The following is a 24467-nucleotide window of genomic DNA, read 5'->3' as shown; positions in this document are numbered from 1 at the left end:
CAGGCACGTTGGGAAGTAGTAATTACATTTCTATCCTGATTGTGCGATTGATTAGGAGTGTGAATATTTTGTTCCTTTTAGGATCACTTTTCCTCCCTTATGATTTTAAGAAAACTTTGGGCTGATTGGTATATGTATTGTACCACTAGTATTGTTTGACCTTATTTATGTATGACAACTTATTTTACCTAAAATTGATTTGTTTACATACGCTTCATTGTAACACAGGGGAGAACTCCCACGCATTTTTGTGGATTCTGGGCATTAATTTTTTTGTTAAAAAGTGTTTGCAATAAGTCTTAATTTGTGACACTGCAATGTTATTATTTTTTATTCTTCTTTTTATTGGTGATTATTTTGAATATCTTTATCAGAAACCATCATAAAGCCAGTAATTAAGGCTCTAACGTCATAGAGAAACCAATTTTGTAAATACTTGAAGCATGCAGAAAATGAAAACAGCATGCCTGGGTAGTCTTTAATTATTTGTAGCAAAACGACAACGACAACGACGTGGTTCTCAAACCGCCGGGGGAAGTGGCGGCGGGAGAGAAAAAGAAATCGCATTCCCTTCGCTCTCAAGTGTTTAGCAGTGGAAGCGGCTGTCGTATTGATTGCTGCTGTCCTGATACAATGGTAGGCATATAGTTCTCGTCTTTATCAGTCATCCTGACAACTGTCTTGTTAATCTCTTTGTCTACATATTGATGTTGGGGAAATTTCCGAACTGATTGTTTGCTTTAAAGAACTCTGCCTAAGCCCCCAACTACTAGACTTTTCATGTAGACATTGCTTAATACAGCAAAACTTACTGCAAGCATCTGAGTGTGGTTCACTTTATTAGGTGTGTCTATTATTATTTTACAAACACACCTGATGGGAAATCCCCGTAATGACACTTCATTACATCCACGAGTTCATCATAACCAGCAAGGCAAGCTTTCCTGCCTCACTAGCCACACGGGCCTTGAGGCTTCAACTTCAGAAATTACTGACAAACATATATTGAGTAAGTAGGAGCAAATTATTTTTCTATCGTTTTCAATTGAAGATAAGTAGTCTGATCAAAAAGGCATCCCCATGGCCCATGTCTTTTCATAAGTTACAACTCCTGTTGTTTGCGGTCTGCCCGGTAGACAAATCACGAGGAGAGTAGTCGTAGTTTGAATAGGAAACAGTTTGTGCAGATGCAAAAATTTGAAAACAGTTTACCTTTTACATTTATTTTCTAGGGTAATACAAAAGTTGAGCTGGTTCGAAATAGAGCCATCATAAAGCCAGTAACTAAGGCTCTAACGTCATAGAGAAACCAATTTTGTAAAGGAAAAATAGACTAATTAGAGCGATAGCATCAGGGTGTGCAGATATTTCCAGACCCAAAAAAGAAAGATTTGATAAAAAAGCGTCTTTAAGTGGCCTCTTATTACATCTTATTCATCGATACACACACATCCTGACGCCTGTCCTGCCACTGAGTGTCACAGAACCCATCGGAGCACTTGACCAGTACAACGACAACCAGCAGAAGCAGCAGACAACATTCCGGGAGAGCAGCGACAGATGCTCGAGGCATGAGTTTGAAAAGACACACACTACCCCGAGGTGGCGGTCCGCGAAGAGCTGGCTAGAAGAACCGGGCTGTCAGCAACAAGAATTCGGAAAGCCTCGTCGCACCCCGCGGACAACACTCAGGGCCGAGCAAGAATTTCAAATTAACCACTACCCGTCAAGACCCGTCCGCGAAGAGCTCGCCAGACAGACCCAAACCCTCAGCCTCGTCTCACACTGCGGACAACACTCCGGGATGATCAGCGCGAGCTGCTGGAGGCTGAGTTCGAGAGGAACGCACACCCCTCGAAGGCTGTCAGCGAGGATCTGGCCAAAGAATTTTACAAAAGCGAACGACTCAAAGAGACACGTATTAACACTGTGCGCCGTGCTTCTACCTTCCATGTGGTTCAGCTAGGACAACAACTGGAGGAAGAGAGGGATGAAGAGCAGTAATGGAGACCATGGAGAGCAGTAATCAGTGAGTACATTTCACTGCGACATAAGTAGAAAGAGAGAGCGAACCCTTACTACATTTACATATGTTAATATTTTCTATGACTATAGATTTAAAAAACCTCAGTCTTTAGAGTTTGAATTAATAATAATCGTTTTTAAGGTCGTTTTTAACTAGAATTCGGAACATAGGTGGGAAGAGAAACCTGGATACAACATATGAATTTGGCTTGCAGTACTCAATACTGTTCAATGCTAGTACATTTAAAGAATTTGATTGCCCTGTGTTTACCGCTAGGATTGCTTATGTGTCTATTGCATCTCTAGAGTGAAATTGGCTTTGTGGAAATTTTGTGCATACCGGTAGATTTGGACTGGATACATAGTGCAGTTAATGCGAGACAAATTAGAAAATGTGTTTGATTGTTCTGCATGCCTGTTTATTGAAAATAGCCTTCATTTGTTGAATTAGTGCTTACACCTGAAAGTGTTGACTACTGTGTTAAACTCAAGGATTTTATTTCCTCTTGGTGTTACGAAATCATTGTGCAGGCACGTTGGGAAGTAGTAATTACATTTCTATCCTGATTGTGCGATTGATTAGGAGTGTGAATATTTTGTTCCTTTTAGGATCACTTTTCCTCCCTTATGATTTTAAGAAAACTTTGGGCTGATTGGTATATGTATTGTACCACTAGTATTGTTTGACCTTATTTATGTATGACAACTTATTTTACCTAAAATTGATTTGTTTACATACGCTTCATTGTAACACAGGGAAGCACTTCCACGCATTTTTGTGGATTCTTGGCATTAATTTTTTTGTTACAAATTGTTTGCAATAAGTCTTATTTGGTGACAATGTACATTATTATTTTCTTCTTATTATTATTATTGGTGATTATTCTGAATTTCTTTATCAGAAACCCTCATAAAGCCAGTAACTAAGGCTCTAACGTCATAGAGGAACCAATTTTGTAAATAGTTGAAGCATGCAGAAAATGAAAACAGCATGCCTGGGTAATCTTTCATTATTTGCAGCAAAACCCAGAAGAGCCACAGCCAGGTAGGAGTGATTCTGCCCCATCAAAGAGAGGGAAGAAGAATATGAAAAAAGGAGGAAAACAAAGCATTCTTCTCGTTAACGGCAAGTCTGACATCAACACTTCCAGTGGAGATTCTTCAAGATCTCCATCTGCAGGTATATAAAATTTGCCACCAAACCGTGCTTCAATATCAGGGTCGGGGGCGTAAGATGAAGTTAGTGGTATAGCGAGGTAGTCAGTAGTTCCCTTAGTATTAGAGCGATAGCGTCAGGGTGTGCAGATACTAACGTAAGACCAAATTTTCTCCTTTATTAAGCAGACAAGTTTGGGATCTACCAGACATTGCTGAGATACCTACTGCCCCGCCACTTTCCCCGCAGTCGGCAGTGCCACGTGAGTACTTTAACAGGTTCTGGAGTGAGTTAGTTTTATCACCATCTTTTGTGTAAACGTCTTCCCTGACTTATTTTGCAGGTGGGTGGGTGGAATGGCTTCTGACTGATCTTGTGGTTCAGATAGAACAACTGCTAGAAGAAGGAAAAGAGAGGGTGAATGGACAACAATCAGTAAGTACATTTCACTGCGACATAAGTAGAAAGAGAGAGCGAACCCCTACTATATTTACATATGCTAATATCTAATATGACGATAGATTAAAAAAAAACTCAGTCTTTAGAGTTTGAATAATCATCGTTTTTAAGGCCGTTTTTAGGCGTCGTCGTCAATATCATCAAACAACGATGATACACCTCCAGTATTCATCATCAATCAGAGAAATTATAGAATCCTCTATCAGACATTAATATATCACCAATCAACAAACATGATCATTATCCTCATCGTCGTCGTCGTCGTCGGCGGCGGCGTCGTCTTCATCATCATCAATTATCAGAATTCACGATCAACCATCATCGCAAATTATCAATCATCATCATCATCATCATCATGCATGATACCAGTGTCTCGTCAATGCCTCGGGACAAGAGCATGCCAGGTGTGTATATTTTCACAATGTTTATTTTTTACAATGTGTATTTATTAGCAATATATAGGGGGGAAGTATTTATATAACTATAATAAACACGGTATTCATCAGCAGTTGTAACATGTGTGGTGTGTTCGAGAACTATATATATATATGGAATTTATGAAGAATATTCTTTTTAAGGCCGTTTTTAACTACACTACTGGCATCATTTCAGGAGGCAAGAAATATTGAACACCATATTTCGGCTTCTGACTGATCTTGTGGTTCAGATAGAACAACTGTAGAAGACGGCAAAAAAGGGGGAAATGGACAACAATCAGTAAGTACATTTCACTGCGACATAAGTAGAAAGAGAGAGCGAACCCCTACTATATTTACATATGCTAATATCTAATATGACGATAGATTAAAAAAAAACTCAGTCTTTAGAGTTTGAATAATCATCGTTTTTAAGGCCGTTTTTAACTACACTACTGGCATCATTTCAGGATGCAAGAAATATTGAACCTTCTTCAGCTTCTGGCTGATCATCTAACGTCATAGAGGAACCAATTTTGTAAATAGTTGAAGCATGCAGAAAATGAAAACAGCATGCCTGGGTAGTCTTTAATTCTTTAAGTGGCGTTTTATTACATCTTATTCGTCGACACACACATTCTGACGGCTTGTCTGCCCCTGCTTGTTGCAGAAAACACCACTCCCGACGACAACACGGAGCCTCGTCCCATCCAGCGGACAAGGTATCGCGGCTATCAGCTGGAACTGCTGGAGGGCGAGTTCTCTAGGAACACCCGCCCCTCGTGGGATGTCCTAGAACTCGCCCGAGAGACGGGGCTAACCGACGAGCAAGTGCGGGTAAGCACAGTAAACCGGTTAAAAGACTAGTCCACTAGTTGTTAAGTAAACAGCCCTGACTTCAGTCTTGTTGACCTCCTTCTATGCATGATGAATATATGTGTTAATCATATATCGACAACGACAACGACGACGACTATTGCGAACGACTCAAAGAGACACCTGTTAACAATGTGCGCTATGGTTCTACCTTCCAAGAGGGGTTAAAAATCAGAGAGAAGAAAGTTGAATCAGGCGCCTTCCCTCCACTCATCAGCATCACCATCAGCATCACCATCAGCACGATCATCGTGAGCATCATCATTACCACATACAGCGCAGGCGGCGTCGTCATCATCATCAAACAACGACGATACACCTCCAGTATTCATCGTCAATCAGAGAAATTATAGAATCCTCTATCAGACATTAATATATCACCAATCAACAAACATGATCATTATCCTCATCGTCGTCGTCGTCGGCGGCGTCGTCTTCATCATCATCAATTATCAGAATTCACGATCAACCATCATCGCTAATTATCAGTCAGCATCATCATCATCATCATCATCATGCATGATACCAGTGTCTCGTCAATGCCTCGGGACAAGAGCATGCCAGGTGTGTATATTTTCACAATGTTTATTTTTTACAATGTGTATTTATTAGCAATATATAGGGGGGAAGTATTTATATAACTATAATAAACACGGTATTCATCAGCAGTTGTAACATGTGTGGTGTGTTCGAGAACTATATATATATATGGAATTTATGAAGAATATTCTTTTTAAGGCCGTTTTTAACTACACTACTGGCATCATTTCAGGAGGCAAGACGTCATAAATGCATTCAGAAGACAAGCTCAAGCTCTGGCCACATGGAGCTACATAATGTATGTTATGAGTTTTTAAAGTAATTCAATGCTTCTAATCTGAGAGAGCCAACCCCTCCCCAAGACACAGGTACAGCTGGTTCCCAGTAGAGCCAGCAGAAAAGGTAAACCATCATATAGCCAGTAACTAAGGCTCTAACGTCATAGAGAAACCAATTTTGTACAGGAAAAATAGACTAATTAGAGCGATAGCGTCAGGGTGAATCTTCGTTCATCATCATCACCAAAATAAATCAATCATAATCATCATCACCATCATCATCATGCACGAGGGTATGCTCTTTTAACCTCCTCCCAGGTATGCATTTTTCCACAATGTTTATTTTTACAATGGGATATTTATTAGCAATATATAGGGGGAAGTATTTATATAATTATAATAAACACGTTATTTCAATGGTCTGCCACCAGTGACACTAACATAACCAGGTAGGGCTGTAGGAAGTCCTTTTTTTTTTTTGCTTTTCGCTTTTCTTTATAACTCTGTGTGTGTGTGTGTATACGATTTTTTAAAATTATTAGCAGATATTCAAAGATGACCCATGTCCCAAGGGGAGTGATCCTCCTAATGATCCCCAAGGGGGGGAAGAGATGGAAAAGGAGGAAAGACCAAAATAAGCAGTTCTTTTCTCTTATGAGATCCCTGGCGGATGGTCTGCGAGTGGACATCCTTTGGGATCTCCACATGAAAATCCACAAGATTGGTTACGAAACAGTAATGAAATATACAGAATTAACTCCCCAGTGAGCCAACGGCCCCTCCCCAAAACACAAGTCCTCCAAGTTCAGCTGGTTCGAAATAGAGCCATGATAAAGCCAGTAACTAAGGCTCTAACGTCATAGAGAAACCAATTTTGTAAAGGAAAAATAGACTAATTAGAGCGATAGCGTCAGGGTGTGCAGATACTAACGTAAGACCAAATTATCTCTTTTATTAAACAGAAAAGATATTAGGGAATATGACAAGCCATCGACCTCATCACGTCGCCCTCCGTCCCCTGACTTCAGTGTTGTTGACCTCCTTCTGTGCATGATGATATTTGTAAGCAAACATGTCTGAAATGGAAGGGTGCTGATTCCTTAGGATTGTGGAATAGGGAATATATGTGTTAATCATATATCGACAACGACGACGACTATTATTATCATTATTATTATATAGCACTACAAATGTATCCTCTCACAGGACAGCGAGCTCAAAGAATTTTATAAAAGCGAACGACTCAAAGAGACACCTATTAACACTGTGCGCTCTGGTTCTACCTTACAGGTGTCGTTCAAAAACCGGCGGAAGAAGTGGCGGCAGAAGCAGAGATTACGAAACCCTCCCCTCCTCCCATCATCATCATCAATCATCAACAATCATCATCAATCATCATCATCATCATTATCATCATCTACCTAACGAGAATACTGAATTTTTACACCAGCACTTTTTTTTTTTTTGCTGTGGATTCTGTTTGGCTGTTTACTGCAATTGTAGGTTTCTTAGAGCTTCAACTGCTAGAAACAAGACATGTTTATCTTTGATATTAATGCAATTATTGTAACTTTGTAAGTATATACTTTGTGTGTTTTGTCTAAAAGCTGCAATGTGCGTGCGTGCGTGCGTGCGTGCGTGCGTGCGTGCGTGCGTGCGATTTTTTAAAATTATTAGCAGATATTCAAAGATGACCCATGTCCCAAAGGGAGTGATCCTCCTAATGATCCCCAAGGGGGGGAAGAGATGGAAAAGGAGGAAAGACCAAAATAAGCAGTTCTTTTCTCTTATGAGATCCCCGGCGGATGGTCTGCGAGTGGACATCCTTTGGGATCTCCACATGAAAATCCACAAGATTGGTTACGAAACAGTAATGAAATATACAGAATTAACTCCCCAGTGAGCCAACGGCCCCTCCCCAAAACACAAGTCCTCCAAGTTCAGCTGGTTCGAAATAGAGCCATGATAAAGCCAGTAACTAAGGCTCTAACGTCATAGAGAAACCAATTTTGTAAAGGAAAAATAGACTAATTAGAGCGATGCGTCAGGGTGTTAGATACTAACATAAGACCAAATGTTCTCCTTTATTAAGCAGACAACTTTGGGATCTACCAGACATTGCTGAGATACCTACGGCCCCGCCACTTTCCCCGCAGTCGGCAGTGCCACGTGAGTACTTTAACAGGTTCTGGAGTGAGTTAGTTTTATCACCATCTTTTGTGTAAACGTCTTCCCTGACTTATTTTGCAGGTGGGTGGGTGGAATGGCGGTTAGATGGAGGTAGGATGGATGGGCCGGGTAGAACATGAGAGTTCGCTAATTAGCACGCACGATCGTGCTTGAAAGCTTTTAATCGGTCACAAGTGGATGAACACATGAGAGGGGAAACACGCATACCCAAAGAGAAATGGTGCCCCTTCTTACCATGCATGACAAAAGTGTGCATGCGTGTGACTGAACGAGTGTCTTTAAGTGGCATCTAATTACATCTCATTCATCGACACACACATTCTGACGGCTTGTCTGCCCCTGCTTGTTGCAGAAAACACCACTCCTGACGACAACACGGAGCCTCGTCCCATCCAGCGGACAAGGTATCGCGGCTATCAGCTGGAACTGCTGGAGGGCGAGTTCTCTAGGAACACCCGCCCCTCGTGGGATGTCCTAGAACTCGCCCGAGAGACGGGGCTAACCGACGAGCAAGTGCGGGTAAGCACAGTAAACCGGTTAAAAGACTAGTCCACTAGTTGTTAAGTAAACAGCCCTGACTTCAGTCTTGTTGACCTCCTTCTATGCATGATGAATATATGTGTTAATCATATATCGACAACGACAACGACGACGACTATTGCGAACGACTCAAAGAGACACCTGTTAACAATGTGCGCTATGGTTCTACCTTCCAAGAGGGGTTTAAAAATCAGAGAAGAAAGTTGAATCAGGCGCCTTCCCTCCACTCATCAGCATCACCATCAGCATCACCATCAGCACGATCATCGTGAGCATCATCATTACCACATACAGCGCAGGCGGCGTCGTCATCATCATCAAACAACGACGATACACCTCCAGTATTCATCGTCAATCAGAGAAATTATAGAATCCTCTATCAGACATTAATATATCACCAATCAACAAACATGATCATTATCCTCATCGTCGTCGTCGTCGGCGGCGGCGGCGGCGGCGGCGTCGTCTTCATCATCATCAATTATCAGAATTCACGATCAACCATCATCGCTAATTATCAGTCAGCATCATCATCATCATCATCATGCATGATACCAGTGTCTCGTCAATGCCTCGGGTCAAGAGCATGCCAGGTGTGTATATTTTCACAATGTTTATTTTTTACAATGTGTATTTATTAGCAATATATAGGGGGGAAGTATTTATATAACTATAATAAACACGGTATTCATCAGCAGTTGTAACATGTGTGGTGTGTTCGAGAACTATATATATATATGGAATTTATGAAGAATATTCTGTAAGTTTTCATGACCAGCTATTATGTAGTAGTAGAGAATTGTACATGGCATTTATAAGCAGTAATATTTGTGTTGGACGGAGTATACCTGCTTGTGATGTTAATTCTCCATCTTTCTTGCAGCCATCCACTGCTTGGAGAAACCGGCGGGGGAAGTCGCGGCGAGAACAGATAATGAGAAACCCTCCCCTCCTCCTGCACGCTCCTTCCGCACGTGAGACATCCCCCCGACGGTGTTTTGAACCGGTAACAGAAATCGTACCCCCTACCAAATCTACGGACCCCGCCCCAGGTTTGCGACAGATGTGTTTACTGTTTTGTAATGCATTTGCAGATCAAAAGCGTCTCTTGTGTAGGTTGGACAGATGCAAAGATTTGCCTGAAAAGAATCACGAGGACAATCTTGATCGACAAGGTTTCATAACTGTTAAGGCCAAAGAAGAGAAAAATGTGCTTTCAAGGGGCTTTCAAAGGTGCAGACCATGATATGCAGTAAGTGATGATGTATAAATATTAGTATATATCAGGGATGCCCAACCTACGGCCCGCGGGCCATATCCTGCAGCACATGCGTACACGATTTTTATCACGAACTCCACAACTTTCTCCCACATTCCCAAGATCTCCCTTATATCTCTTGTAGAGATAAACTCCTCCATCTCTATAATGTTTAATTTTATTTTCTTATCCCACCTGACCATTTGACTTGCTTTTCCCTCCCCAAGGGGAGTGGGAGATGGATAAAGAAAAAGAAAGAAAACAGACATTTCTTTAGACTTCTTAGATCTATCATTGACGTTTTACCTGAGGAGATTTTATTGGATCTCCACATGGAGCTACATAATATATGTTAAGAGTTTTTAAAGTAATTCAATACTTCTCATCCAAGAGAGCCAACCCCTCCCCAAGACACAGGTACAGCTGGTTCCCAGTAGAGCCAGCAGAAAAGGTATGTGTCTATTGCATCTCTAGAGTGAAATTGGCTTTGTGGAAATTTTGTGCATACCGCTAGATTTGGACTGTATACATAGTGCAGTTTAATGCGAGACAAATTAGAAAAATGTGTTTGATAGTAATGCTTACCTGTTTACTGAAATAGCCTTGATTTGTTGAATTAGTGCTTACACTTTGAAGTGTTTACTACTGGGGGGATGAGCTGTGTTCACGAGCTGTGCGGATGCTTTTTTTCCACGCTCTTCAATACAAGGTGCTTTTTACCTAGTTATACGGAAGTTCCTCTTCTTTGGGGTGTATTGTGCAGACAGTATTGATCCCTCAATCACAAGCTACATAGAAAAGTAAATTATATGCAGATATTCGGTCCAAACAATTGAATTTTAAAAAATCTACGAAAGAAACCCGGTGACCACAGTGTTCAACGGAGCGTGAACAGCACGGCGGTAGCCTTGTGTACACTTCCACCGGACGCTATGGCCCGCCCCAACGAGAGTGTTGTCTTAACTGATCTCCAGATACTGCTCAACAAACAAGAGGAAAACATTAAACACCACATAGACGAAGTTAGAGATGAACTGAGATCCTTCAAATTGACCATTGATAATCTGTTTACTTAGCTACAGCAAGTTAAACAAAGGCAAGAGTCATTAGAGCAAAACACTGAGAAACTAAAAGATCATGTAGACCAGTCTCTCCAGGCCTTTGAGAACAAGCTCGACAAGCTCGAAGGTTTTTCACGCAGAGACAACCTGAGGTTCTTCGGGATACCAGAAACTGGAGATGATTCATACGAAACCTGTGCTGCTACGATAATACAACTCCTACAAGAAACAATTCCGGGGAAAGTGTGGCAAACTACTGACATCGTGCGAGCGCACAGAGTCGGTAAGAAAATTGTGCCAGCAGGACATACCCAAAACAGAGAAAACAAACCACGTCCCATAATCGCTAAGTTCACTCGATGGTCTGACAAGTTGGATATACTTACCAAAGCTCGTGAGAAACTGAGAGTAAAAGGTGTATCTGTGGCTAGTGATCTTACAGAAAGACAACAGTCGATCATAAAGTGTTACAGAGATAGCAGGGTTCGTGCGTTCTACAGAGGAGACCGGCTCATTGTCGGAGGAACGTTACACCAAAACATGAACAGACAACAGGATGAGAGGGAGAAACCCCGAACCAACGCGGACAGCTCCCCCTCTCAGCACCAGACAACCCTACAGCAACAGACTGATGAATACACACTAGTAACAGCGCAGCGGAACAACGGAGTCCGACAGCACCGGAGCAGTCAGTCATATTTACCTCTACCTCTGCGGAACCGCTATTTACCTCTGCAAGCAGAAGATGAGGAAGAAGATATCAACAGATTACAGGCAGATAAACATGGAAAACAAACTGACACGAACGCTGCCACCTACAGAGGGGCAACAGCGAAAAACCGACATACCAAGAGAATTCAGTGCACACCGACCACAATAATACAAGCTTTGGGCAACATTAGCAACAACCCACAGATGACTCCGACTGCTATCTTGCCTACCATATGCTCTTCTGAATCCAACATTACCAATATATCGACCGGCGACAATACAAAGGAGAAGGACACACCTCCATACACCAGTGTAATAGAGGTCCACAACAGCCAGACAGCCGATGTCAGCGAGAGTCCACCTGACAGCAATGTGCAAGTATCGTCACCACACCCCACATCGGTGTCCCCGGATAGCCGCGACCCAGAAACCATATAAAGGAAGTAAGATTTGAATCAGCCAACATAGTTACATTGAAAATTGATAAAGAATTAATGAACTCTGACAAAGATGTTATCTTGATATCATGCTATGTAGTGCCAGAAGGCAGCCCTTTTTACAATTTGTTAGATACAAAAGATGGCATTCATCTACTAGAGGAAAGTGTATTGCAGTATATAGATAAAGATGAATTCTACTTAATTTTATGTGGAGACCTCAATGCAAGGACAGGGTCCGAACAAGTTATTACAGACGATATTGTAAATTATTTCCCTTTTGACATGGATGAGGCAAACAAAATATGCAAAAGGAACTCTAAAGACCTCACCATTAACAGCTTTGGCAGATCACTGCTAAACTTATGTTTCACTTATGACTTAGTTATAGTGAATGGAACTTGTAAGGATGATATAGAAGGAGAATTTACATTTGTATCTTCACAAGGTAATAGTGTTATAGACTATTTTATTGTCTCAGAGAGCCTTATAGACCATTGTAATCTTCAAGTCACTCCTGGCATCTTCCAGTTGAACTAGCATGGGATGGCTCATTTATTAAGGCAGAGGAGGTCCCTTTGTGTAAAAACTACGACAAACGAATTGTATGGTGCGAGGATAAGGCCATTGAGTACAAAGATAAATTAGATTCTGATGAATTCAAAGAGTGTCTCACTCAGGCTAATCAGTTACTTGCTTCAGATATAGATTATGCATTGGACACTTTAGTAAAGGGTCTACACAGAGCTGCTACTAGCATGTTGAGAGAAGTAGGAGGGAAAAGACCTAGATATAATAAATGGTTTGACATTGAATGTCAACAAAGGAGGAAAAGAGTCAGGCAATCTCTTAAACGCTTCCGAAGAGCAAAAACTATGGAACTTAAAACTGTGTATAAAGATGCCTATGTTAGAGAAAGGAAAGAATATATTGTTGTAATCAGGTGAAAAAAGAGAAAATGGAATGAAGCCCAGTTAGATAAAATAAAAACCTCTATAAATGACCCCAAACTATTCTGGACAACAATCAAGGGAATAAACAGAAAGACAAATATTTATAACGAGATAGACCAAAAGCAGTGGTATACCCACTTTTACAAAGTCTTTAATACTCCTGACTTCTCTACCGATGAAGATACAGATGAAGTGTTAGATAGATCGACTGAAGAAGAATGTTTACTCAATGACCCAATAACCATTGAAGAAGTCAAAAACGGCATTAAACATTTAAAAAACGGAAAAAGTGCAGGTACAGACAAAATTATTAGTGAAATGTTAAAAAACTCAAACGAAGCTACTCTTGACTTCTTGCTAAAACTGTTCAATATTTTATTTGAGAAAGGCACCTTCCCATGCGAATGGTTCAAATCTATCATAGTACCAATACATAAAAAAGGAAATATAAACGAACCAGAAAATTATAGAGGAGTGGCACTAACTAGTGTTATTAGTAAAATTTACACAGATATATTGAATAGGAGATTATCAAGATGGGCAGAAGCAGAAGAAAAGCTCATAGAGGAGCAGGCAGGCTTTAGAAAAGGCTATAGTACAATTGACCATATCTTCACTTTGTTTGCTATAGTGCAGAAGCACTTGCTAAGAAATAAGAAGATGTATGTTGCATTTGTGGACTTTAAGCGAGCTTTCGATTCAGTTAATAGAAATTTGCTCTGGAGTATTCTGAGAAAGAATGGTGTGAATGGTAGAATGTATATGGCTTTGCGGGCAATATATAGATAAGTTTTTGCATGGGTTAGAGATAAGTCTGTAACTACAGACATGTTTGAATGCCCTCAAGGAGTCAAGCAAGGCTGTTTACTCAGTCCTTTAATGTTCTCCTTCTTCATTAATGAACTAGCAATTGAAATAAGCAAGGGAGGTAAACATGGGATCCAGTTAATACCTGAGGCTGTAGAAATTTTTTTACTATTGTTTGCAGATGATGTGGCTCTTGTTTCGAATACAGCTATTGGTTTACAGAATCAACTAAATTTACTGAAACAAGAAGCAGATAGATTGAAGTTGACCGTTAATTTGGATAAAACTAATGTTATAGTTTTTAGGAAGGGTGGTTACCTCTCCTCCAAAGAGAAATGGATGTATGGTAATTTAGAAGTTAAAGTAACAAATAACTATAAATATCTGGGAGTATATTTTTCTACTAGGATGAGCTTTACTGCAGCATGGAATGAATTATGTATGAAAGGAAAAAAAGGGGTGATAGAAATTCTTAGGGTACTTAGAAAGCTGAGCTCAAATAATCCATCCATCTTTTGGAAACTCTTTGACTCCCAGGTAAAACCAGTGTTGACATATGCTGCAGAAATTTGGGGCTTATATATAAATAACCCTATAGAAAAAATACATACATTTGCAATTAAACGTTTTCTAAATGTTCCCCTGCACTCTTCAAATTTGGTTGTATATGGTGAAACGGGTAGATACCCCCTGTACATAGATACTTACATGAAATGCATAAAATTTTGGCTACGCATCCTTAAGTTACCCATAACAAGACTTTGTAAACAAGCTTATGAAATGCTTCACCAGCAGCATGAGTCTGGAAAGCTTAACTGGATATCTAATATAAAGAAAGTACTTTCAGAAAATGGGTTTGAGATAGTGTGGGTCATCCAGGGGGTGGGGGATGAAGATATGTTCCTTTCAGAATTCAAAGACCGCATAATATGTTCCTTTAAGCAAAACAGACACGGAAACATGGAGAAAGGCACAAAATATGAATGGTTCCTATCATTTAAAAATAATTTACAGCCAGAAAAATATTTATCGATTATAAACAATAGGTGGAACAGAAGTGCCCTAGCTAGACTTAGAACAAGAACCTTAGGTCTTATGCGAATAAAAGATGGTTTGAAGCCCCTTTGGAATTATATCTAGGTTGGCCAGCTTGTGGAAAAACAACTGTCATAGAAGATGAAGAGCATTTCATGTTTAGGTGTCCATATTATGAGATCCTTCGGATGAATAACCAACTCTTCAAATCACATACTGTTCAAACAATAGAGGTATACCTATCCCTTTCTAACGAAAAGTTACTGAAATGTTTAGCAAAATTTGTAGCTGAAGCTAATAAGATGCGACTAAAAGAACTCCTTAATAAAGAAATAATAAGTAGAACAGAGATTAGTTAATTAGTAGGTTTGTTGCAATAGAGTTAGAACATGTAAGATTAGTAGTGTGTGTGAGGGTATGCATGCGTAAAGTCTCACTCTCTGATGGCCAAAGAACTAATACAAAGAACTAATATATGGAGATGTATATGTGATTGTTGTAAAATATGATGCATTGTGTTATCACTATGTATCACTATGTATCACCCCATGTCAAAATGACTGCATGAGCCATTGACATTAAAAAAAATGTGTCGTGTCGTGTGTCGTGTCGTGTCGTGTTTACTACTGTGTTAACTCAAGGATTTTTATTTCCTCTTGGTGTTACCAATCATTGTGCAGGCACATTGGGAAGTTGTAATTACATTTCTATCCTGATTGTGTGAATGATTAGGAGTGTAAATATTTTGTTCTTTTTAGGATCACTTTTCCGACCTTTTGAAAGTGCATTTTTTTGTGAATACGGAAGGGTAACTAGTGTAGTACAGATGTGCAGACCAAATGTTTTTTTAATTAAGGTGACTACAAAAATCTGCACTATTTCATAAAACAAAAAAATTTTTTTACCTCAGGTGCCTGGCCTTGATTGAAGATGAGGATAATAATGATGTCACAGTTTTTAATTTCAGTTTCTTGTAAGTCTCTTTTTTCCATCAGAAAATAGGTGATGACCTGGTTGCAGGGGTGGAGGTTGATTTGATTTTTAGAGTTCTGTCTGTTTGAGACTGCAGTTTTATTTCTGTCACTACAGCTAGGGACCGGTTTGCGGGAAACTGCTTTAGTCCAGCTGACGGGTAGTTGTTGTTGTGTAGCGTCAGCTGTCGTAGCACGACGTGATCTTGTCTCGTAGTGAGGTTGACCGGCGTTCATGGCGCCTGGAACTGAACAGTTCATGCTGGTTGGCTGTTGGGTCGGGTGTGTTTCTCTGACGTCCGCGTTTTGCACGTGGTGTTTGTGCGTAGCAGGTGGTGAACTTGACCCACTTACGCTGTTTTGGCGCCCGCCGATTGCCTGTTGAATGGTGCAGCTAACATGAGACATGTTGCAATCGTCATGACCAGTAGGTAGTTCTTCAATGAGTCCAAAAGAGTTCGATTGCTGTAAGGTCGGCGATTCAGCAGACAACGCATCACTATCGTTATCGTTGTCATCGCCTGTAGAGACAGTAGCAGGGTGACCGGGGTCTATCGTGGTGTAGTGGGCGTCGTCTTTGATGACACTGCTGTTGTCGTAGGCATCACGGGTTTGGGGACGTAGGTGTCTCGGTACTGTATGAAGTTTACCGTTTTTATAGAATGTAAAAGTTCCTTCCTCGCGAGCATTTAGGATATTGTTCGTCTGTTGTCTCGTCAGATCACTGGCGACTCTGATGCCGGCCGCCCGAAGTTTGTCTCTAGTTGTCTTGTTGCTCAGGATTCGCATTTTGTCATTCCACCGATGAAATTGTACAGTTAAGGGCCTTGGGCGGGTCTCACCAGGCTTTCTGTTTCCGAGGTGATGAGCCCGCTCAATGTCCTCCGTACACCATGACTTTTCCACACAAAATTCGTTTAAAAGGCATATCACTTTAGAGCTACACTCAGCATAATTTTCGCCAAACATTTTGAGGTTCTTTCGTCGAGACACAGCTTCGAGCTTGTCCATCTCCATTGTAATCTCACCCAGTTTCTCTCTTAACAATTTATTTTCCTCGGTTAACACGTCAATGTGTCTCTTATTTTCACATATCTTCACATTGACCGAGTCAATGCTGTCTTGGATCCCGCTGATGTTCCGCACCAAGGACTGGTAAAATGTTTGTATTTGCTGTGAGATTTGGTGAGTGATGATGTCTCCGATACCACGAAGTTGGCTGTCTACAGAACAGACAAAAGCGGACTGTGACTGTTCCAAGCGGGACAGAGAAGTAGAGAGAAGGGCGAGACTAGATGATATACTTTGAATCGTGGGTTGTTCTGGCTCAGGGCCGGCACAGGTAGGGTTTTCGCTGTCACTTGTGGCAAGCTGTACAGGGACAAGTGTGTCCGTTAACGAAACGTCAGGTACCGTGCAGTCACTTGTCATCTGATCGGCTGCATTTGGAACATGAATTATTTCCTCGAGGGGTCCGGGGTTCAGTTCAACATTTCCAGAACACATCAGCAGACTAGATATGATGATAGCAAGCAGCACACATTGTGCTCTCTTAGTGCTCACCTTGCTTTGTTTGACTGCGGCAGCCGTCGCCCTTCGCTGCATGAAGTATACATATCGCCACAACAAGCGACCACAAAGCACACAAAAAGTTGAAAGTTCCGCAGGCATGACCAGTAAATATGTATTACACACAGTGGAATTCACAATTTTAGCCTGGGGTGATTTAATGTAGTAGAAATAATGCAGATTTTCCAAATTTCATCGGGAGCGCTCAGAAACACGTCTGACTGCACCTATGAGTTGTGCTCACCTCCTGGTTGCAGGGGTGGAGGCGGGGAAAGGAAATTAGCACAAAGTTGTTTGGTATACAGAGGTTGATACAGTGCAGCAAAAAGCTGGATAATCCAAGATGATTTTCCAAAAATGAATAAAACAAATATCCAGCAGTTCAGCATGCCAAATTCCAACGAGGAAACGTAGCTGCACAATTCTGCTATAATACTCCAGGAAATTCCAGGAAATTCACAGGGCACAGAAACAGTTGTCACCTCCTTGAAATATGCTAGCATTTAGTTTTGTTGTCTCTGCTTCTACCCCGACTCTTTCTGTTGCTGTTTTTTTCGATGATGTTATCTGAAGCCTTCATTCACCCATTGTTCTTCTGTACAGCTTCTGAAGATAATAAAATATGGGAAAATTGGGATTTGTAAATTAAAGAAGGTTAATAGGTTTACAGATTAAAAACAGATTAAAACTAGTCTTGTTTCAGTTCTATGGTGCTTCTGCTTCTTCCCCATGTCTTTCTGTTTTCAGGTGTCTTTAAGCAAGTTTCATACATGGAAGCACAATTGATTCTGACAAGAGTTTAAAAAAAATGTTGAACTGTGGAGCTAGTGATGAAAAGTGTCAATTTATATTATACAAAAATAAGCATTTATATCAGCACCTCTTCTTTTTGGTTCAAAAAAGTGTATAAAACAAATCATATTTCTGTAACTTAATAATAATAATATATACCAGTGATGCCCAACCTTTTTCGGCCTGCGGGCCATACACATTTCCGACAAGCATGTCACGGGCCGCTTCACCTACAAAAAAAAAGAAGAAAAAAATAGAGCAGATACCATTTTTATTAGAAACAAGTTGTACTTGCCGTTAATTAAGCGTGCTACCAAACTAAATTGCTTATTAATTATCAACTTTTAGTTAGCTCGAGCACCCAAGCACGCATAACCCCAATGGAAGAAAACTCAAGACAATTTAGTGCATTAAAAGAACGTTATTAATTATTACCAAATGAAAAAAGGGAGAATACACATGAAGTAACTTTGTAATAAGTTGTTCCCCCTTACTTGGCCGGTTCCCTAGGTCGTCCCGTTCCCAATTGTTTCCCCTTACGTCTAATGTGAGCAAATAACTAATAAGTCACTGTTCAATTAACCTTAAATCTAATCACACACACAACACACTCACTCGTGGCGTTCTTGCTCTGGTCTTGCCTTGTGTCACTCCGGCTTTTTCGTCCCTGAAGATCTGGGCGTTGATTCAACTGCAGCACCGCTCAGGGACCGACGTTCCTTCACCAGATGCTGCTTTTACCGGTTTCATCAAACGGCTGCCGTTACTGAAGAACTGTACACTCCGTTATAGAGCGGGTCAACGCACCTCTGAAATCAGCAGTTAAGTCGACACACTTCTCAGGCAGGATTGCAGTGAAGACTTTAAACAGCTTTGAGCCGACTTCAGTCAACTTTACTCAACAAAAGTTGCAGGCGAAAGAAACAGACGCTGATCTCCCTCTCAGAAGTTTCTAGCCCAAAACGTTGGTTGCATCTAGATCTTTCTGTCGAAAACCGCGTTCCATTGGCCAGTCAGGCCACCTGACATACCACAGCCAATCACGCCTTCTCCAGATGCAGCTTTTACCGGTTTCCTCAAACGGCTGCCGTACTGAAGCACTATACACTCCGTTATAGAGCCGGTCAACGCACCTCTGAAATCAACAGTTAAGTCGACACACTTCTCAGGCAGGATTGCAGTGAAGACTTTAAACTGCTTTGAGCCGACTTCAGTCAACTTTACTCCACAAATGCATGCGAAAGACCCAGACGCTGGTGTCACGTCCCAGAAGTTTGCCGCCCAAAACGCTGAACTTGCATCTAGATCTTTCTGTCCTAAACCCCGTTCCATTGGCCAGTCATGCCACCTGACATACCACAACCAATCACAATCAAATACCCAGACACTGATGTCACTTTCTAGAAGCTTCTAGCCCAAAATGCTGAGCTTGCATCTAGATCTTTCTGTCCAAAACCCCTTTCCATTGGCCAGTCATGCCACCTGACATACCACAACCAATCACGCCTCACAGCCAACACGAGCTTAAGCTCCCACACGCATTCGCGTAAATGATGTAATTTCTAGAGAGAGAAACCACGTCATTTCTCAGTAAAACAGATGTGCAAACCCACACTACAGCCTTACCCCTACTCGTAGCTATTTAGAACACAAAAGTATTTGCTTCACTAGTCGGAAATCTTTCGTATGAAATAATAAATAAGATATGAATTGCATTTAAACTTCTAGATCTTCTAGATCTAGAATCATGAAGTGTTCGCATATATATGCTTTACCTCGGTCTCTCGCTTTTATATAAAATCGGTTATTTCGTTGTTCTAGGCCTATTCATCTACAGCGAGCTTTTAAAAACAATATGAAGAATATTTAATCAATACACTTCTCAAGTAATTTAATGAATGACGCGATTATTAATAACTAAATTTATTTTTTTTTAATGGGCATATCCTTGGCTATGTGAAAATTGTCGCCTTGTAGTCGCGAACTATAACATGAACAGGATAAACAAGAGCAAGAGGTAAATAAGATCAGTGCCTTTTTTAATGCATTCTTCTTCCAAGTGCCTTGAACAAATCTTGGCTGTCAGTAGATTGAAACTTGTGGTCTGATCTAGCGGCCTGTAGCATGAATGAGAGCCGCTCGCCACTAATTGTCTTGATCTGTCGATGTTCCTAGCTGCTCGCGGAAGCGGAAAAAAATTTACACCGAACGATTTCTGTAACATTTCGGCGCATTGAGCGTTTCCCAAGGATTCGGATTTTGCGCGTTATAAGTCTCCTTCATATCATATCATATCATATCATATCATTTGATATTTGCATTTACATTCTACCAGCAGCAGTATCAACCGCCTTTTGTGCGTTTCTTTATTGATGTTACTCTTGCAGATTTTGCTGACATAGCCATTGAAGTCATTCGCTAAACCATGGTAGGCTTAACCAGAAGTTCTGAGGTCCCGAGCCTCTTTCTAGCAGTTAAGTGAAAAAAAATCGTCTGCGAGCTGTCCAGGGGATCTACGTTCATGATCAATATGTTGGCCATTGCAACATATAGCGAGTCAACAGGAGCTGGGAACCAATTAAATCTATTTCCCTTATTTCTTATGGAAAAAATTGTTTCGGATAGCGAACATTTCGGATAACGAACAACTTTCCAGAACGGATTAAGTTCGTTAACCGAGGTTCCACTGTACTTTAAAACTGTATCAATAGACTGACCAAAACAATATTAACCAGGCTGGTGCAACATCCAATCTATGAATATATATATATAACAATGAACAAACAGTATAAAATTACCCTTTAAACCCAAAATGCAAAACATCACGCAGACTCCAGGGACACCTATATCACGCCGCCGCTAGTGCCTCTCGTTTTACACTCTTTCCAGAAAAACCGCGGGTCGGACAATTGCGCCTTCTTTCGCTCCAATAAAGAATGATTCGCCTGTAGGGGTCTGCCCGTGTTCACTGAACAAAAAAAAAAAAAACACGCTCACACACACACAAAATCCTAATTTTCTTTCTTTATTTCTTTTTTGTTGTTTCTTTCACTGTTAAGTATCGGGTTATGAATCCGTCCATTCAGTCTCTTAAATGTTTATCTTCATTATTATAGCTTTAATCATTAAAATGCGTTTCTGTTTGCATAATAGGCTTTCCTGCTGTACATAAACGATGATTTCTTTAAAGTAGTAAGTGGTGAATACAAAGCAGGTACTCAAGGAAAGAACACTGCAAGGACTGAGACTATGGTCAAAGGGAAGTAATTTATAAAGGTCTTTATAATGAAGCTGTGTCCTTTTGCTCATTTATTAGTAAGAACGTTTTTGATGATTATCAGCAGCACAATTTTTGCAGTGTCCATTTTTCCTGTGTACCAGGCCATCATGCAAAACCCCACTGTACAGCTTTGCCTTAACAATCCAAGATGCTTGCTAGGTACTACAGAGTTGGTTTGAGGAGATATTCTGTGAAAGTTATAAGGCCTTCTTAACATCTCAGCGTTCTTTTTCATGTAGATTTGTGACCTTTTGTAGCTTTTCAGGCTTAGTATAAATGCACCGATCCTCTAGGTTGTGCCCAAAGGTGTTTAATGGGGTTCACTTGTGGTGGGCAGATTCTATTAGTTTTGTGGTGCTTGTTTGTGTCTTTATTTTCTGTTGGTTAATTGTATATTACAGGTTGGGTTACACCTACTGATTCACAAAAGCATGCATAAAGATTAAAAATTGATACACAATCATATACACTATAATTAAAAATATTTGAAACAAGGCTTAACATAGTAGAGAATGTATCTGCTTGTTTGATTCATTAGCAAGCTTTTGCCAGACATTTTAAAAAATCTTGAAAAACTGCATGAAAAACACATTGTAGATGTCATTTCCTTGGAAATCAACTTAGTTGGTTAATTGTTTTCCCATTTGCAGCTGCTCTTTCCCCTCCTTATGACTTAGCTTAAAGGCTAGTAGTATCAGATGAAAAACTGAAAGCTTAAGACTGTTGTGTATGTGCGCTCGCATGCGTTTGGGTGTGTGGATGTGTGTCCTGTGCATGGATTTGTAGCTTTCTTGCAGATGCTGGAAAACCCTTTGGCTGCTAGCCAGTGGCTGAATGACCCCGAGACAGGACCCATTCTTATGCAAGTTTCGCGCATTTATCAGATGCGGCTTGATGGAAATCAAATTTCTACAACCACAGACCCATCTCCTGTAGCCTCTCCTGCAGCATCATTGACCTTAGCATCGTCCCCAACCACCTCAACAAGAACATCCAGCAGTTCGCCACCAGCACCCTTTTCGCAGCTAACTCTCGTGCTTGCACCTCATCTAAATCATCACCGCCTCTGGAGCCAAGATGATGTCTAGTGACTGTAGTTCTTTGCCTTTGTCCTTTTACTTGTTTTCTTCTCATGGAATTCTGTTCGTGCAAAGTGCAATGCTGTGGTTCGCAGTCTGCTTATCAGAAACTGCAGACCATTTTGCTGCTGAGGCAGTCTCTGGAATAGAAAGTTAACTGTAAGCAGTACAGGCTCAGTGCAGTGGTTTTACTGAGGTTTTACTAATGCTGCCTGTGCCCAGAATGTGACAGCATAGATTGCAGATTCAGTTAGGGGGAACTCTTTTCACAATAGACACAGTACAGCAAATCTAAGATTTTTGGGGGGTGTTTTTCGTGGAGCTTTTGCTAATGCAGGATTGCTTGGCTGGTTGGTTATTTGTTTTGGAGCGTGTATTTTTTAATAAATTTTTGACATCATCATTATTATTATTATTATTATTATTATTATTATTATTATTATTATTATTATTATTATAGAAGAGTCAGATCTTGATGAATCTTGTTGGTTTGAAGCAGTTTGTTTCTGTGCATTTTTAATTTTAGGTGAAACATGCTAGTTTATGTTGTATATGTGTCTGGTGAGTGTGAGAAAGTGAGAGAAGGAGAAAGGACACTGGGTGGGTGAGTGGAAATGACAAGGAAGGAAATTAAATTTAAGCTTCAAGCTTCATCCGAATTTCTGATGCATCAAAAGAAAACAATTTACTGACTTTTAAAAGAAGTTTCAAGACCACAGTGTGAGCTTGTTCTGTGTTGGGATCATAGAGCCAGAAGGGGGTGCGTACTGCTCTCCAATAGTGGTGGTCAAGAAGAAAGATGGAAGTTACATGTTTTGTATAGATTACCAACGGCTTAATGCGGTTACAGAGTTCCTTGCTGAACAGATGCCGGACTCGGAAGGAATAGTTATACGGCTAGCGAAACTGTTGGTACGTAAGATTAATACCTCGCGAGCAGAGATTTTCAACCTTTTTCTCCACCGTATCCCCAGAAAGTGAAAGTATTCCCGAGGGTACCCGTCCCGCGTCAAATCGCGCATAAAAGAACTTTTCATAATGGCGTGTGCTTATTTATGTCACTGCGTACCCCTTGTATATCAGTTTTTCTGCATCATGATGTAATAATAATAATGTTGTGTACTTGTATCGCACTGCATCCCGTACAAGATAGGTCGCACTTTCTGCGCTGACCAATAATGATAAATAAACATTAGATAACAGACAGTGAACGGTAAGATGCATATAGATACACTGAACAGCATAAAGAGGAAATACAAGATCGATAAAGCTATTAATGGATATAGATACTATAAACAGTGTACAGATGGAGTAGTTACACAATGGTTTACATGGCAGACAATAATTATTGCAAAAGGAAAGTATGACGAATGGAGCTGATCTTCCGGAGTTCATAGTACTCGTTTGTAGCTGATGCTGAGTTAATGTTACTCTTTCAGGACTGCATCTGAATCTAGCCTTATAATACCAGTTGTCTATGTCAGAATAGAGTAAAGCCTGTGTCATCTGTCAGTAATCCCATCACGACCCGGGTCTTATTGTGCCTTTCTGCGGCATCAATCCACTGCCAGATAAAATCTTCCTCAATTATTTTGGGCTGTGATTGAAAACATGACCAGCGCCTAATTGCATATGATTTGTTCTATTATCTAAGGCCTTCACAAAGTAAACCTATGTGTCATCCTGTCGACTGTGCTGCTAATCTCTTTGTCTACATGACGATGTTTGGGAATTTTCGTAACTGGTTGTTTGCTTCCATGAACTCTGCCTAAGCCCCTCACTACTACACTTTTCTTCTAATCCTGGATTAGTGCAGCAAAACTTACTGCAGGCCTTTCAGTGTCATTTCATTACTAGGTGTGTCTATTATTACGTTACAAGCACGTAATAGGAAATCGCCGTAATGACACTTCATTACGTGCACAAGTACTTTCAACTGATAACCAGCAAAACCAGCTTTCTTGACTCCGTTGCCGCACATTTCTTGCAGCTTCAACTTGTCAGAAATATTGAAAAGAAACCAAAAATTTCTTC

General features: G+C 40.6%; 2 protein-coding genes across 12 annotated transcripts; both read left to right on the top strand.

Moving 5' to 3' along the window:
- Window positions 1-1594: 1594 nt before the first annotated feature.
- On the top strand, window positions 1595-24301 carry LOC112575402. Of its 11 annotated transcripts, XM_025257257.1 has the most exons (7): window positions 1595-2029; window positions 3046-3443; window positions 3525-3616; window positions 7843-7919; window positions 8293-8459; window positions 9364-9532; window positions 22141-24301. In XM_025257257.1, the coding sequence occupies exons 3-7, from the start codon at window positions 3603-3605 to the stop codon at window positions 22440-22442; spliced, it is 729 nt and encodes a 242-aa protein (XP_025113042.1). In that variant the 5' UTR covers window positions 1595-2029; window positions 3046-3443; window positions 3525-3602; the 3' UTR covers window positions 22443-24301. The 11 variants fall into 11 exon arrangements, 3 of the variants coding, with proteins under 3 accessions (XP_025113042.1, XP_025113044.1, XP_025113043.1); XR_003101627.1 differs by lacking the exons at window positions 1595-2029; window positions 22141-24301 and adding an exon at window positions 4253-4893 and having other exon boundaries at window positions 2556-3443; window positions 5705-9751; XR_003101625.1 differs by lacking the exons at window positions 1595-2029; window positions 22141-24301 and adding exons at window positions 4253-4357; window positions 4727-4893 and having other exon boundaries at window positions 2556-3616; window positions 5705-9751.
- On the top strand, window positions 9986-14868 carry LOC112575401. Its single transcript, XM_025257256.1, has one exon. It carries the CDS (start codon window positions 13729-13731, stop codon window positions 14845-14847), a length of 1119 nt encoding a protein of 372 aa, XP_025113041.1. The 5' UTR covers window positions 9986-13728; the 3' UTR covers window positions 14848-14868.
- Window positions 24302-24467: the final 166 nt, after the last annotated feature.

This window comes from Pomacea canaliculata, linkage group LG11, assembly GCF_003073045.1.
Source record: "Pomacea canaliculata isolate SZHN2017 linkage group LG11, ASM307304v1, whole genome shotgun sequence".
NCBI classification, from domain to species: Eukaryota; Metazoa; Mollusca; class Gastropoda; order Architaenioglossa; family Ampullariidae; genus Pomacea; species Pomacea canaliculata.
The sequence above is the reverse complement of the archived record's forward strand: the minus strand, read 5'-3'. Positions and strand labels throughout refer to the sequence as shown.